The sequence below is a fragment of the Lampris incognitus genome, chromosome 5 (genome assembly GCF_029633865.1).
Source record: "Lampris incognitus isolate fLamInc1 chromosome 5, fLamInc1.hap2, whole genome shotgun sequence".
NCBI lineage: Eukaryota > Metazoa > Chordata > Actinopteri > Lampriformes > Lampridae > Lampris > Lampris incognitus.
Window position 1 is genome coordinate 43,701,473 of NC_079215.1, and position 17,642 is coordinate 43,719,114.

Here is a 17,642-nt window from a genome sequence, read left to right on the forward strand (position 1 = left end):
ATCTTCCCACACCAGAAACGGAAATGGTATTGTGGTTCATTTGGGAGAAGCACATGACGTACCATGATGTGTGTGTGTGTGTGTATGTATGTGTGTGTGTGTGCGTGCATATTTATAAGCATAGCACTAAAGGGAGTAGCTTATATGGTCTGGGTCAAGAGATTTTTTTTCTCCCGCTCTTGCTGTTTGTGCTGTTTTCAATCTCTCATTCTTTCTCTCTTCTAAGCTTTTTCCCTATTGCCCCAATATCTCTACCCTTCCCCCTATCAACCTCCGCTGCCTTTCTCCAATCTCCATCTCTAAGACACTGCAGGGAATTGCTCTGGGTCACTCAGTCTCACTCCTCCTCTTATCAGCTCTCTCAATTCCTCTTCTCTCTATTCTGCTACCCCATTTTCTCTCTGTTGTTTATTTGAGGATTTCCTCAGCTTCTCCTTTTTTTTTCTCCTGTACTCTTTTTTCTCTCTCCTGTATTTCCATCTCTCTCTCTCCCTTTCTTTGTGTCCAGTGCCACTGCAGGCATCTCCAGTGCCAAATATCATCTCTAATGCCACTGAGCGCTCAGAGCGCTGGACAGATGCAGCCATTGAGTCACTCGGGTCAGCTTGCATGTAGCTCAGACATGACTAGTGCTTTCACTATCCATCTGTTGTGGGCAGAATAGATGCAGTGACTTGGACATCACAGATGTCTGGTCTGATCGTGTAGCTTGACTATATGAATATGATCAGAGAGAGAGAGAGAGAGAGAGAGAGAGAGAGAGAGAGAGAGAGAGAGAGAGAGAGAGAGAGAGAGAGAGAGAGAGAGAGAGAGAGAGAGAGAGAGAGAGAGAGAGAGAGAGAGAGAGAGAGAGAGAGAGAGAGAGAGAGAGAGAGAGAGGCATAGAAAGGGTGAGAGAAAGAGAGCGAGTGAGCGAGATAGCGAGAGGGGCATAGAAAGGGCTAGAGAGAGAAAGAGGAATAGAAAGAGTGAGAGAGTAAGAGAGAAAGAATGAGAGAGAGACAGAGATGCATGCTCAATAATCCAGGTTAGGAAATCTCAGAAAGTTGAATCAGTTCATCTGGACACAACGTTTATTGAGAAAAACGTTTCATCACTCATCTAAGTGACCTCTTCAGTCTCAACTGACTGCAAGTATCCCCACCCTTATAAACAATACAGTGGTATAACGACAGAAAACAACAATCAGTTTCATGGGCAAATTGCCGTAACCATTAAGTATAGTTACAATAGCCATGTGTACTATTCACAGAGGATTGGGAATAGTTGCAATCACGGCATTGTAATGTGGTGACAGATGTACTCTTAACAGCTGCCTTAGCGTATCCATATGTGGCGGGAGTGTCGGAACAGTTGAGATGTGTATTTTCCAAACACCACATCTCAGTTGCTTTCAAATCCCAAAAACAGCGGCACCAAAAGTTTGTCCGCCCCAAGGATCAGGTGCCTTGGCACATACAGAGCAATATAGTGTATGCTGTTAAGTGCCAGGAGGATTACCGTGACTTGTGCATTGGGGAAACCAAACAGATGCTGGCTAAAAGGATGGTACAACACATAAGAGCTAACATGTAAGGCCAGGACTCCACAGTCTACACCCATCTACAGGCCAGTGGCCACTCTTTCAAGGATGAGGATGTGCACACCCTTGATAGGGAGGAACGCTGGTTTGAACAGGGAGTCAAAGATGCCATCTATGTGAAGAGGGAACGACCATCCCTGAACCTAGAGGGGGGCCTAAGAGTGCATCTGTCACCATCTTACAATGCTGTGAATAGTGTACATGGCCATTGAAACTCTAGTTAATGGTCACGCCCATGTTTGCATATGAAACTTAGATGAGTGATGAAATGTTTCTCTCATTGTGTCCAGATGAACTGATTCAACTCTCCGTGACAAGATTAAGGTTAGGGTCAGTGTTGGGGTGTGGGTTAAGAGAAAGGCTGGGTTAAAACCTAACAAGATGAGGTTAAAAGCTAGTACAAGACTGGACTGTGTATGGTCAATGTTCTAAATGTTGGCCAGTTTGTTACAGGGGTAGTCAGTGGTGGTGTGTATAATGCGAATTCCTGGATATTATATGTTCATCTGCGAGTTTCTGTAGTGGTCCCACTAAAGTTTGTTAAGATATGCTTAAGTAGCACATCACATGACACGGTTAAGCTACGTTCCATACAATAGTTCCGTGTTTACCAGTGACGCCGTTGGTCGGCCAACCAATCGTGTATTTCCAGTGATGTTATTAGTCACCTGATACAGCGGCCCGATCGTGTAAGTTGTTCACTCAGACATGCAGCCGGGAGAAGTTTACCTTCAGGGCGGAAAGTTGCAAGTCTTCCTGCCCAAAGTGTTAGGTTAAAGTCAGGATTAGTTTGAGGATGAAAATGGGTTTGGGGTTAGCTATCGGTTAGGTTAGGGTAAGCCTTCGATTGAGGTTAGGTTAAGTTTAGGCAAGTTCGGTGAATTTGGCAGAAAGCCCTGACACTGTCTGGCAGGAAACCCTGTAGGCAAACATCTCCCACATGCTCATCTAGCTTGATTCCACCGGACACGACTTTATGATGTTGCATCTGTGACGTGGTTTAGTTTCGTCCTTGGTACAGTTATGCCCCACTGGGAGCTTTAAAGAAGCGGAGCGTTTTGCCTGCCCGATTTTGTTGACTTATTGTTTTGGTCATGTTTTTCCCCCTTGATTTTTGTGCTTATACCATGGATAAGCAGGCTAGTTAAGTGGTTTTGTTTTAATTTTATATGTGTTTGTTGTTGTTATTTCCTACTTCTGTCTGGACTTCTGGGGCCTGTTTCAGAAAGCAGGTTTTAACAAGCTCTGAAGTTAAACCTGAACTCTGGGCTAAATAACTCTGAGCTGTCAAACTCGGAGTTTTCGGTTTAAGAACAGCTGACCCGAGTTAGTTCAATCAACTCTGAGTGTGTTCACTCTGAGTTAAGCGCGTGCATGATGACTATAAAAAGCCATCATCAATTGAGCTCCAATACTACGATTCACCTTGGCAACCGGCGAGAGAGAGAGAAAAAAAAGAAGGTTGGCCTACTTCGCCCCACTGAAGTTAGAAATATTGATGACTGTGTACACAGAATAAGAGTATATATATATATTTAAGAAAAAAAATCAATACAGGAGCAGCAGCAAAAGAACATGAGCTGGCATGGAAGAAAATTGATGACTCGAGTCAATACGTAAGTATTAATTGAACCAAAAAAAAGTTTTCTCAACATATAAATTTCCTTCTCACTTTTTTTTTGGGGGGTGGTGTGTGTCTTCTTCAAGCTCAGGTCCTCTACCAGAGGCCTGGGAGTTTGAAGGTTCTGCACAGTATCTTAGCTGGTGCTAGAACTGCACCCTTCTTGGCAGAGACCTCAAATCTTCCTGGAATATGTGTGTGTGTGTGCACGCGCGTATTTAATATTTATGCAGGTGCAACCCGACAGGCACAAAACATACATGGCAGCAACTAAATATGAAATAAAATAATTCCAACAGGTAAGGCAGAATGCAGAATTTCTTTACAAGCAATTGTGATGTTTAGCCTGCTCGACCTAATTAAACCACATTCGGTGGCTACATTCAACATGTGATATCTTGAAGCAGTTAGTGTAATTTTCCAAGCCACAAAATAAATAAATAAATAAATAATTCGGCCACCCCAACACTGCAAGTATTTAATATCATCTATGTGAAAGCAACACCTAAATGCCTTTATATAAACACAAAATTAATGATATATGTACATTCATCCTTTTGCCAGTGTTAGCTCAGTGACACCCACCCATCCATCTTAGATGCAACTTGGCATATTAATTTTCTTGTAGCGGCACAATTCTTTGTAATTGACTGCTGTTACTTTTTCCAGATTCTTAGTTGTCCTTCAGACATCATAAATCTATTTTTAAGGTGACTCAGAGTTTATATTTGAAAAATTGTCATAAGGCCTGCACACTGTCGTAAAATGACGATTCAAATTAGGTAGGGCACGTTTCTGGGTAAGGTTAGTAACTAATCATCTTATACCAGTCACTGATTGTGTAATCTGTCTGGTGGAGGCTTCTGCCATAACAGACCTCCATGCAGCTGTTAGTACTCTTAATACTCCACACAGATTTTTCTTAATGGGTTAGAGTAAAACACAGTATATGAGGGTGAAAACACCTTGTCCGCTGCCACAGAGGCTCATTGAGGTGTACACCTTAAAGAGCAAACAAAACAACAACAAAAAAACATAAAAATACAACTGCTGGAACATCAGTTTAAGGTGGGTGAGGGGCCTACAGGTGGATGATTTTAAGTTGTTCAGAAATTTAGGTTTGCACATGCATGAATTTTGAGTTTCATGGCTCTGTTGCTTGCTGGAAGTCCATTGAGTCCAATGATGACATTCCTCTGCGTTAACGGTTTGTTCTGACTGTAGAGTCCAATTCTTGAGCCAAAAGTTTTATTGCACGTTGGGCATATCGAGTCCGAGTTAGTGGGGGCAGGCATGGTTGTGTGTCTTCTTAGTCTGTTTTTTCACATTCCTCTACATTTCCAGCTGTTCTTTACCTCTGTGGCAGATCCCCTGCCAGTTGGAATGGTTGATGACAGTTTGCTCCAGTCTCAAGGGGTTGATACAACTTCAGCGATGTTTTAAGCTGGTCTTTGTATTGTTTCTTCTGACCACCTGCAGACTGATAGCCCAGATGACGCTGTCCATACAGCACTTGACATGCCAGGTGTTCTTGAGGCAACCTGATGACATACCCAAGCCAGCACAGTTGGGTGTTCAGTGACAGTGGCTTCTATTCTCTTGCAGTGTGTTCTAGCAAGAATCTCAGCATGAGAACATGGTCACGCCATGTGATCCCCATGATTTGCTGCAGACACATTATGTGGAGCCGCTTCACCAACCTTAGGTGGCAGCTGTATGTGACCCTGGCTTCACGGCTGTATAGGAGAATTGTGATGCTGACGACTTTGTAAATGGCCATTTTCGCATGTAGGTGAAGGTGGCTTGTTTTATTCTATTGCGAGTTTCGTCATCAGTGTTGCAGCACAGGTATTGCAAAGATGGCGCAACTGAGGGTGGTCGGTGTTCTATAGTGAGGACAGGCAGTGGGTGGGGGGCTGGACCTCCATTGACATAACACCTCAGTCTTGATACTTGCATACGTTTGATGTCAAAGCTATAGGCCTATAACTAACTGGAGTGGTAGGGTCTTTCCCAGGTTTTTTGACAGGAACAATGACAGCCACTTTCCACCCTATTTGAAGTTTGCCTTCCTCCCAGATCTTATTGTACAGCTCCAAAAGCCTTCCTAATGCAAAATCACTTCAGACAACATTATATAACATACATTATCTTTTCCAGGGGCAGTCATTTTACACTTATTTAGCGCCCTTCTCAACTCATGAATGAAGAAAGGTACATCTAAAATACTCTGAGATACATTTCTTTTGTCATATACGTACATTGGGCTGTTCGTCTAACATTTGCTATGGCTGTGGCAAGGCTGGGAATATAAGCTGTAGGGTTGATTGCAGTAGATGAGATGCAGGTGGTGGATCGTTGCTCTGCCTGCCGCACACCTGCCTCCAATCCTGAAGCACACACAAACAGGAGCGAGAAACTAGGGCTGGGGGAGTGGCCAAAATGAGGGAAACATTTAGGGAGACTGGGACGAAGAGGTTGAGTCCTGGGAGGGCACAGATGTGGCTGTGACAATTTGTGTGTAGCGGGAGAAGAGTAGGGGGGAGAGCACATATCCTTGGGGAGCGCCAGTGCTGATTGACCGGGTGCTGGATGTGATTTTTCCGCAGCCTCACCAGCTGCGCCCTATCTGTCAGGAGGTTTTTAATCCACTGGCAGATGGGGGCTGGTACAGTGAGTTTCACCAGTTTTCACAAACCAGGAAAGTTTTTTTTGGAGATCTTAGTTGGAGGAACAGAGGCTCTCCGTGAGACATGGATGCGACGCAGACGGGGGACGCAGGCCGGTGCGCTGGCGAGGCTCTGACAGCGGAGATTTCGATCTGCACTCGCAGCGATTGACCTGGCGAATTTCCACTCCATGCCCAACAAAATGGACGAGTTGCTTCTCGTCGGGACGAACAAGGACTTTGCACGTTCTGCTACCATTTGTTTCACTGAAACCTGGCTCAGCAAATCCACCCCCGACTGCGGATTACATCTGCCAGGCTTCCGCCTACACCGAGCGGGTCGCGTTACGTCGCTGTTGGGAAAAGTGAAGGGCGGAGGAATGTGCTGCTATAAATATGGAAGTTGGTGTACAGATGTCAGTGTAAATACTGCAGCCCAAACTTGGAGTCATTTTTCCTAAACTGCAAGCCCTTTTATTCACAGTGGGCGTTTTCATCCTGGTCGATGTTTACATCCCACCCCAGGCCAGCGTGAATGGCGCACTAGAAACCCTGGTTGGTTCAAACCCTTGTTTGGTTCCAAGCCCACTTGGAACAACAACATATGGATTCACTTTTCATAAGTCTTGGGAACTTGAACACAGCAAAATTAAACCACGAACTACCAAAACAACAAAAGCCAAGAGGATCACAAGTGGTAGAGAATTAACCTTACATTAAACAGGGTAGTCAAGGTGACATTTGATCCTTTCTTCAAGTGAGCCTTGAAAAGGGACAATGCTTAAATTTTAAAGCAACTGTATAATTTTCTATTTGTTTCAGGTTGGAGCAGAAAATTTGAGGTTTCTATACAAGAGGTCATTAGAGCTCGAGATTTTGAGAACAAAAAGTTAAGCCTGAGGTGGAGAGTACGAAAAGAAGGTATTTCAGTAACGTGATTTATTTCCAGGCATGGGTAACAAACTAAAATGTATTTTAATTGGTTCATAGGAACAGGAGAACAAAAAATAATTGAAAAATAAAGACTTGTAAGTGGAAAAAGGCCTGTTCTTTCTTTTTTTTGTGTGCGCTACCCTCTCTCACAGCCCTGCCAGTAGGGTGGTCTAGGCTGATGGGGGTCCACAACATCAGAGGGTTTGGCTGACAGGACGGGGTCTCTCCTTCTGTATCGATGCTATCTTGTGAAACACAACACACGCTGTGACTATTTTGCAAGCCCGGTCTGGAGCCACTCTGACCCCACGTAGGCAGCTGAAGTGGGCTTTTATTATTCCAATAGCCATTTCTATTCTGACCCTTGTTTCTGTAAGCGCCACACTGAATTCGTTTCGTGGCCCCGCATTTGGGTCAAATAGGGGGGTCCTCAAAAAGGGCTGGCATGCGTACCCCCTGTCTCCTACCAACAAGCCACTGAAAAGCCCTGACGATAAAAAGGAATATTGCCATGATCAGTAACACAAAACATATCTAATGTACAGTTATCATACCTTGCTCAAATCTGCAGCAAGGTGCAGTCTCCCTAAAAGACCTGGACTGACCCAGGTCACATTGTCTCACTGCTGTTGACCATGCAGTGATGGTCGCAAGGCATCTGCAAAAGCATTTGATATTAACAATACTTCCGCAAGGTAACAGCATTAAAGTAAATGTAGCGTCAATGTGCATTTGAAAGGACGCCATGTTGGAGAGGATGATAGTCCAGCTGTGACCCCTGGGCCGTGTGAATATTTCCATATGTGCTAAAAAGGAATGACCTTTAATTGTCCAGGCTGCTGCATTTTTCTGCAAACCCTTAGTGTCCATGGCAATGTGCCAGTGAGTCCAAACAATGAGTGTCTTAATTTATCCTTTACCTGAACGTTGATGCTGTGGAATGACTTGTGATTGACAAAATCACCTTCATTCTCACCGGGGCATGCTGTGATGGGAATATGGGCGCAATCTATGGCACCGATCACTCCGTGGAACCCTATGAAAGGAGTAGGCTGCATTTAATATAAAACAGTAAAGGTCATAGGGCCCACATTATTTATAGATCAAGTAGTCAACTTAAGTTATTGTCTACCTGCTATTTCATAAAAGCCCTATCTTACAGATTGTGTGGGCGAGTGGCCTGGGAACACAACAAACACATCAAGTTGGTCTGTCACAGCAAGAACCACCTTGCAAATTGTGCAGCTGACTGTGTTTTTGCTTAGGTTCTCCGCATCACACATGGCATATGTTAAAGTATCTGTAGCAAAAAAAAAAAAAAAAAACGCAAGCCAATACATACAATCTGCAGGACTGTAAGGACACAACTTTGATGAGTTGCACTGGTAAAATACGGCTCAAGAAGCTGACAAAGGTAAGCCATTCCCTCCGCTGAGAATCTGTATCTTTCATATAGATACTCGTCAGGGAAAGCCAAAGGGATTTTTCCGTCTCTAAAAACTCTCCCCTTCCTAAAGAGACCCTCTCACTATTTGCAAACCAAGGTCCAGGGGATTTTCTAGGAATGGTCGTACCATTTTCCAAGAAAATTGATTGGTCAGTAGGCAGTTGCTCTGTTATCTTGACCATAACCTGCTCCGGAGGTCATGCGAACTCATGGTTAAACTAGATAGCTACTGTTTAGTAAGCTTAGATAACATGTCAAAGAGAAATCTGGGGTTATGTTTATTAATAACGATTAAGTGAGAGAGATGCGCTGCTTTCGCAGCAGCTAAAGCATGCTTGTATTTCAATAAACACTCATGCCAAGATAGGTAAAAAAATAGAATTTTGATTTTCGCCATTTATGTTCCAGTCTCCTGCAGGCTCCACTTGAGAGCATGTGTCTCGTCGTTAAACCAGGGTGTAGGCCTCTTTAGTCACCCAGCTCTGGTAGTGAGAGGTGCAACTGAATCAAGGAGACTAGATTCAAAGTACCTAGATTATTAGGTACTTTGTTGCACATTTCACCACTGCCAGTGGTAGGAATGATTATTATATTGTTGTGATTCACACATTTAGGAGAGGAGCGCTTGGGAGCAATACAGCAGGGTAGGGAGACGGTTATAGATCAAGGTGTCAGTCTGATAGTCTACATTATGAGAAATTCCCTGACTAATCATATTAATTAAACGAGTTAACGCCACATCTACACTAGGTTTAAGCCTAGCAGGCTCTCTAATCACCTGCAACCTGCTGAATGATAAGTCCAATATGACATCATGTGTTTTATGACACATGACATCATACGCCCTCACAATATCCCAAAACTTTTGTGGCAATCTGGTGACATTGTGAAGACGTATGATGGTTCATATCTAGAGTATAGCCACAGTTTTGTGTGTAAATTGGCTTAATATTTGTAGTTTAAATCAGTTTTAATTATGGTAATTGGCTACCTAAGGGACACCAGCTGTCTGCACGTCAACTATGTTTGGTGATATGTCACGTGTGAGCATCGCTCTTTCTATTATGTCTGCTGCCTGACTGCACGTGCCAGTCGCAGCTCAGCTCGACTCCCCGGGTGGCGGATCCGTCTGAGCTGATCACGTCATCGTGATTGTTTCACCAGCCTGGGGAGTCCAGAGGAATTCGCTCAGCCATGGCCAGCTTTTACTTCCTCAGCTCATTCTGAGTGTGTGTGTGTGTGTGTGTGTGTGTGTGTGTGTGTGTGTGGGTGGGTGCGTCTATTGTTTGTTTTTTTTAGTTACCCCTCTTTTAAACACCTTGCTAGATATTTCTTTGACCTGCTTCTGTGGCCCTGAAATTGATGTGCGTGTGCATGAACGTGTGTGTGTGTGTGCGTGCATGAGTGTGTGTGTGTATTTGCATAACAGGCCAGCTTATTTGAGTCATATGTATACTCACCTATGACCTCATTATCTCTCCCCTCTTTTGGCTTCCTCTCCAAACACGCCTCTCTCTCTCTCTCAACATGCTTTTCTCCCCCTCCCTCATGACACCTTCATGTCACTCTCCTTCTCTCCCGTACCTACTACAATATTGCTCCCCTCCCCCCTTCCCTCCAGCTCCGAGCGAGTTTGTCTCTCTGGCGGAGATGGAGGATGCCTTGTTGAGGAACCTCTTCAGGGGCTACCAGAAATGGGTGCGCCCTGTCCAGCACGCCAATGATACCATCACCGTTCGCTTTGGGCTCAAAATATCACAGCTAGTCGACGTGGTGAGAGCACAGTTTCACACACTCACTCACACACGCATGCACACATTCACATGTGCAAAGAAAGTGTATAACCCCTGCCGTGTGCACGATTCTGGTTATTGTAATTGACGGTTAGGACTTAGTTGCTGATATGGCAGAGAGCCATTTTCAGGGTCTGTGTCTCAAGATGACCCACAAACTACGCCCCAACTGCTAGTCACCTCTCCAGGGTTCATCATGGAGAGGTGACTAGGTAAAAAGAGAGAGAAGACAAAGAACAAGGGGTTTCAGAGCACCGCCTGGCTAAAGGGAAAGGAAGGATGGTTGTCAGCATAAGAAGAGAAGTGTGAAACGCCGTCCATGCTGCTGAAACACTTTGCTCTGCTGTTCCTTTTAAATGTGGCCTTCTTGACCCTGCTGGCTAGAAGACTGATATTACTTCGTTGGAAGTCATCCTCTCCTCCATCCCATGAGGTTTGGATAAGAGCTGTTCTTCGTTTTAGTAAATTAGAAAAGATCAAACACACACTATGAGGGGCTACGGTGACATTTTTCACAATACGGCAACTGCTGTTTGACCGTACAGAGACATTGCAGTTGCAGAGTGTACCTTAATGAGGCTGGCTGTTGGTTATTAGTTTTATTTTTCCTCGTAATCTTCATCCTTCGATTACTCAAGATTATTCTGCAGCACTGACAGCACTTATGTTGCAATTTACCATGGAGACTGTGTTTTTTTTTTTCATTTGTTAGTCTTTGTTATATATATTTTTTTCTTTTACTACACACAATTATTATATATATACACATAAATATGCCATTATTATTAATATTGTTATTAATATTAGTATTTGTTATTATTATTATTATTTGTATTTGTATTTGTATTTGTATTTTTTTAAATGTTGAAACAACTGAAGCTATTGTTTACAATGTTAACAAACAATAAAAAGAGTTTGGGGGAACAAAATGTGTGAAACACTCCGTCCTAAGCAGAGGGATTATAGTTTTCCTTCACAGGAAGTGGAGAACATTTGAGGAGAGACAGGAGAAAGAGGAATTGAATCAAGAGCTTGGACGGAAAAGAGAAGGCGGGACTTTTAGGAATAGGGGAGACGACATGTGGATGAACGAAAAAACATGGCCATGTTGGATTTGGTCCTCAGGAAAAACAAACCATCTAACCTCAAATTCTTTTGCGGAGCTCTTCCGATTCAGCAGGTTTTGAATGAAAAGCTTAAACCTTGCGTTTATGCATCTTAGTTGGCTCTTCTTAAAGAGAAGTATTCATTCATTGTCTTGAAAGGCGGAAGGGGAAATGAAAGCAGTACACAGGAGCCAAGACGAGAATGAAAGAGACAGTTGGTTGGATTGCAGGGTGAAGACTACTGCAAAGCTCACATGGTTTCACATTAGACCTGAAGTTGTTGAGAGTTTCTTGTTCAATTCTTGGCTATAATAAACAAGACATACCCCCCCCCCCCCCTCTGAGCCGTCAGCCACTGCTCTGCCCCCTCTGCCGATCCGGGGACGGCTGCAGACTACCACATGCCTCCTCCAATACATGTGGAGTCGACAGCCGCTTTTTCTCACCTGACAGTGAGGAGTTTCGCCAGGGGGGACGTAGCACGCGTTGGAGGATCACACTATTCCCTCCAACCCCCGCCCCGAACAGGCTTCCCGACCTTACCAGAGGGGGCGCTAGTGCAGCGACCAGCACAGGTACCCACATCCGGCTTCCCACCCGCAGACACGGCCAATTGTGTCTGTAGGGACGCCCGACCAAGCCGGAGGTAACGCGGGGATTCGAACTGGCGATCCCCGTGTTGGTAGGCAACGGAATAGATGGCTACGCTACCTGGACGCCCAACATAAAGTTGTGTTATCTGGACAACTGTCCAGCTATGGAAGCCCCTATCAACATGATACGAGGTCGTGTGTTGGTAAGTATATAATGCTGAACTGTGACCTCTTCAGGAGCTTGTCTGCAAAAAGCATTATTGCAACTGCCCCTGAAAACATGGCTAATAAAAATCCATCATAGTCTACTGAGGACAGGAGGCTATTTTTAGGGGCCAGAGGAGGAAGAGGAGATAGAATATTGATAGAAAGGGGGGAGTACAGATAAGACTGACATACAGTTTCTGAGAAAGGAAAAAGATCTACAAGGAGTTTCAAGGGGCTGTTGCTAAGGTGAGGCAGGGAAGAGACTGGAGGATGAACAGGTGTTTGGAAATAATATCTATCTAAAACGGGATAAGATGTCGTCATTTTGCATGTAGGGGAGTGATGTGGTCCTTAACAGCAGCAGAGGAAGGAATGAGGCCTTCTGGCTGAGAACCTTTATGGCATTCATTATTAACTCAGTCACACACACACACACACACACACACACACACACACACACACACACACACACACACACACACACACACACACACACACACACACACACAAAATCAGCAGGATACCACATTGTTGGACTGTCTGTTTTTAATGTTGACGCTCTTCCCTTTGCAACAACATTGTAGAAGAGTGCCATCGTGTGACTTGCTCATTGCACCACAGCAGTGTTTTCGGAGCCCACCGCGAGTCGTTTATCAGTCTGCAGGGGTATGCGACCGCGTCTGCCTGAGCACGTTTCCAGGACAGACAAACCACAAAATCTATGACATGGATTTCCCCTGTAACCTGGATGGAGGTTCAGTTCAAACTAAGAATGTCTCTGATAGTCTCTCCTACGTCCTGCTTTGTTTAATTTTAACCCATCTTCTCCATATGCCTTTCATTATGCTGAGCTGAATAATAATAATAATAATGATAAGAGCAGGATAAGCGGTTCGGATAATGGATGGATGGATGATACTTTGTGTGCCATTTTTTAAGAAGGAGTTAAGCAACTAATTTAGGTAAATTTAAAGCAAAAACACCTTTCTTTTCTGTTTACTTTCCTCCCCTCTTTTTCTCCCCAATTGTACTTGGCCAATTACCCTATTTCCCGAGCCGTCCCGGTCGCTGCTCCACCTCCTCTGCCGATCCAGCAGACTACCACATGCCTCCTCCGAAACACGTGGAGCCGCCAGCCGCTTCTTTTCACCTTGACAGTGAGGAGTTTCGCCAGGGGGACGTAGCACATGGTGGGGGGGGGGGTCACACTATCCCATACTAGAGCTGAGGTATAGGAAATCTATGCTAGCCCTGGAAAAGCTACCTTGATGAATATGCCCTTGTTTTTCTACTGATCAGCATTACGTCTCTAGTCTCTCCTCTCCTTATCTTTCTCTCTTTCCCCATTGTCCTCCACTTGCACATGATGCCTGCCTCTAGTAAGCTATACTGATCTTCACGGTTCCCTTTTTTTGTAGGATGAGAAGAACCAGTTGATGACCACTAATGTCTGGCTTTGGCAGGTAAAGATGGCCACCCATAATGACCCGGATGTTGTTATTGTTGTATTGTATGACTGGAATGTTCTGTTTCAGTTGTTATATTGTGTTTGTCTATGTCAATCACTGAGTTTTGCTTCCTTCACTGAGTTTTGCTTCGTTTTTGCGTTCGTAACACTCTGTGAAAATATACATCTAGCATGTATTCAGTGTCAGCTCTTTGTAAAGCGAAGTTAGCTTGTTATTTTTTATCTTGAAAGGAGGAACAAATGAATGAACAAAAACTGTCTGTACTATAAATAATTTAAAACTTATAAATATGACAAATATGATCATCTATGATACATGATATGATAATTTAATATGATTGTATGATAGTCCTAGTTTTTTAAGCTTTTTTTAAAAGTGGGACTATGGTCCCACTTTTTTTTTGTTGAAAAAATTGCACAGCTACTAAATACATGAAAAACATCTGATATATTTTTTTTCACCAAAAGTTTTTTGATTTCCAGTGCACCACACTCAGCGCAACTGAAAAAAAGCTGTTTAACATATAGTAATAACATTATTAATGAGCCGCTACTCTGATTGGCTGGTATTTTGCTGGCCCCGCCCCCTCCCTCTCTTCACAGAAATAATGGCTGCTCAGCCAGAGGCTGCCTTGCTCTCAGCATGGGCGGCCTTATGCAAATTCTGACTTGATAGTTCCTGGTCTGACATCACTCCCAGGGGAAATTTCCGAATGGCTTGTTTAAATAATGCCTTTTCATTACGTAAAAAAGTTGCTGAAACAGAGATGTTATTTAAGTGTTGTGAAAGCATGAATACAATACTTCTCACTGACCGCAATATCCACTCCAAGACTAGACAATTTCCCCCCCCATAATGTCAAATTCTTTTTGAAAAGCCTGACTGTTGTCCCCATCGTTGTTACAGAATATCAGTTCCTTTTGCATACTGAGTGCTCCCATTGGTTAAGTGTCAATGTCAATTTTGACGCCCATTTTTGGATTTTGTTTTGTCTTTTGCCGCAGTGTGAGTAACAGTTCTTTTCTCATTTTAATTATTTAATTTTGATTTAGTCAAGTTACTCTGAAGTCGACTAAACTCTGGTCACATTAGTCTACTCATTTTCATTTTAATGTGGTCATAATTTAGTCACCGTACAGGGTTGCGCCAACAAGTCCTCCAGCCCATACGACCACATATGTAGGTCGTTTGTCCTCCAATACGACCCACAGACGTTGTGGTATCCTAGCATTTATACTGTTATTCCTAATATAAATACTTACCTGCAAATGGCTAAGAGGAAAAGTAAATAATACATAGTCATACTTACCTTGGTTAATCCTGTTGTAGGGTAATAATATGGGTTATTACTGAAGAGTCCACAAGGCGGCGATCTTGTTATGCTGTTCAGAGTATATATATCTGTAACCGTAGAAGAAGAGTTACCGGAGTCGGCGTCCGGAAACTCCGTCTTGATCACAGGATCTCCATTCTGATACAACGTTAGACATGTGAATGTAACGTGTAGTGTCGCACACTTTAAGTCAGTAAAATGTTGAAACGAAGTCTGAGATATTGTGGACAATCCATTCTTCACAAGATACAACATATTTTTGGCGACGAGGGAAAAGTCTTTTGAAGAGGACACCGATGTCGGTTTGGATGATAAAGCAGACGGCAGCGCGACGGGTCAGGTTGGTTAGCAGTTGCTAATGCTAAAGCTATCAAAGTGAAGAGGATGGTTTTCGGCTAACAAAGGGGGGAGAAATAGCGAAGAAATGGCTACCGTTGGCACACTCGCGGCGTTTGATTCAAAAAATCAAACTTGGGAAGAGCATTGTGAAATACTGGATCAGTTTTTTTTTGTTTTTTTTGCGGCCGATGCCATTGACGATGGGGCAGAGAGTTACACTCGTAAGTGTCGTCGGATCATCAACATACAGCTTGATGAGGAACTTTCTCAGCCCAGACAAGCCGAAGGACAAAACCTAGCAGCAACTTGTAGTGCTGCTGAAAAATCACTTTGACCTAAAGCCGAGCGAAATTGTGCAAAGGTACAAGTTTGATTCCCGAAATCGCAAGTCTAATGAACCAGTAATCGCAAGTCGAATGAACCAGCTGACGCAGCTCTGGCGCAGGACTGTAACTACGGTGACACTTTACAGCACATGTTGAGAAATAGGATCGTCTGTGGGAGTAATGACGACCGGATTCAAAAACGGCTCCTGGCAGAAGCGGATTTGACATTTGATAAAGCCTTGTCAATTGCCGTAGCAGCGGAGACCGCAAACAAAAATGCCCATGATCTTCAAAATCCCAGTGCAATGGCGAAGTGCTTCAATGTAAACAAGGGCTCGCACGAGGCTGGTGCGTTCAAGGGAGCTACGATGGCGTGCTACCGTTGCAAAGGACCGCATACTGCATCAGAATGTAAGTTTAAACAAGAAAAATATCATGCTTGTGGGAAAATAGGGCACATTGCAAGAGCTTGCCGTAACAAAAATACCCAGAATAAATAAGCAGCTGATGTAAAGATAGCTAAAGGGCGGAGTTCAAACTACCGTTCCCATAAAGTGCAAGAGAAGCATGATGACAGTAACACTGATAGCTCAGAAGAAGGCACATTCACACTGAAGTGCATGAAGTTCAAATTAGGACTTATGAGTGAAGTGCACCTGAGAAGAGTAGACCCATGTACTGTGAAGATGAAATTAAATGAGTAAAGTGTTACTTTTGAGATAGATACCAAGTGCAGTCTCACAGTAATGAATGAAAAAACATTCCAAATGATGTGGAAAGACACAGAAACTCCTCGGATGAGGCCAGTCAAAATCCAGTTGGAGACTTATACAGGGGACCCTGTTAAGGCGATTGGAGCACCACTTGTCAGTGTTAAATGCAAGCAGCAAAGCGTTAAACTGCCCATCATTGTGGTCAAAGGGAATGGGCCCCACCTTACTCGGGCAAGGCTGGCTGGAGGAGATACATCTAAGATGGAGAGAAATCAAAGACCGACGCAAAGCGCGTCAAGTGCAACACGTCACAGCAGAGAAAAGAACACTACAGCAGGTGTTAAGCAAACATGAGGATGTGTTCAAAGAGGAGCTTGGCACACTTAATGGTACCAAGGCTACCATCCATGTGAAAGACAACACAGTCCCACGATTCTTTCGTCCCAGGTCTGTCCCCAACGCCATGCGAGCAAAAGTAGATGAAGAAATAGACAGACTTGAAAGAAGGCATAATCACACCAGTGAAATATTCAGAATGGGCAGCCCTAGTTGTGCCAACCTTGAAGCCTGGGGGAGCCGTGAGATTATGTGGAGATTACAAACTTACCGTGAACACTTTCCTCACTGGAGCAATATCCAATACCTCAGGTAGATGACCTTTTCGCAGCACTGTCAGAGGGAAAACAGTTTACAAAATTTGGTATGAGTCACATATACCAGCAAGTACTCATGGACGATGAATCAAAGAAATACTTGACAGTGGTTTGTTCACATACAACAGACTGCCATTTGGAGTGGCCTGAGCACCGGCTATATTCCAAAGGACCATGGAGGGTCTGTTAAGAGGAATTCCACGAGTGCAGTGTACCTTGACGACATTTTGGTGAGTGGAGTGGATGAGGCAGACCACCTAAAAAACCTCGACACAGTGTTGACAAGGCTAGAAGATGCTGGGCTGCGCTTAAGGAGGAATAAGTGCGCCTTTCTACAGGAGGAAGTGGAGTATTTGGGAAATCGGGTGGACGCACAGGGACTTCACCCTCTGGAGAGAAAAGTGAAAGCCATCCAGGAAGCTCCCATTCCCACAAATATCACTGAACTCAAGTCATATTTAGGTTTTCTAAACAACTACAACAAATTCCTTCCCAACCCAGCAACCTTGTTGGCTCTACTGCATGAACTTTTAAGACGAGAAGTGTGATGGAAGTGGAAAAAGGAGCAGGAACGTGCTTTTCAAAAATCCAAGGCCTTGCTGAACACATCAAATGTGTTAGTCCACTACTCAGCTGACTAAGAATTGGTTCTGTCATGGATGCATCACCATATGGAGTGGGCACCGTTTTATCACACAGGATGGATGACGGTAGTGAGAGGCCCATAGAATTCATGTCACGCACACTGATGCCTGCTGAGACAAGTATCCAAAGGAGTTGAATCAAGTGCAACTGGACTTGGTATATACTATACATACCAAGTCCAGTTGCACTTGATTCAACTCCTTTGGATAACCGT

General features: G+C 43.9%; 1 protein-coding gene across 1 annotated transcript in view; it reads left to right on the forward strand.

Annotated features, from left to right (window-relative positions):
* Positions 1-17,642, forward strand: part of chrnb3a (cholinergic receptor nicotinic beta 3 subunit a) — a 60,304-nt gene that overhangs the window by 14,875 nt on the left and 27,787 nt on the right. The window contains exons 2-3 of the mRNA XM_056279561.1: positions 9,873-10,024; positions 13,369-13,413. Of these exons, the coding sequence (XP_056135536.1) occupies positions 9,873-10,024; positions 13,369-13,413 (197 nt within the window). The remainder of the gene's footprint in view (positions 1-9,872; positions 10,025-13,368; positions 13,414-17,642) is intronic.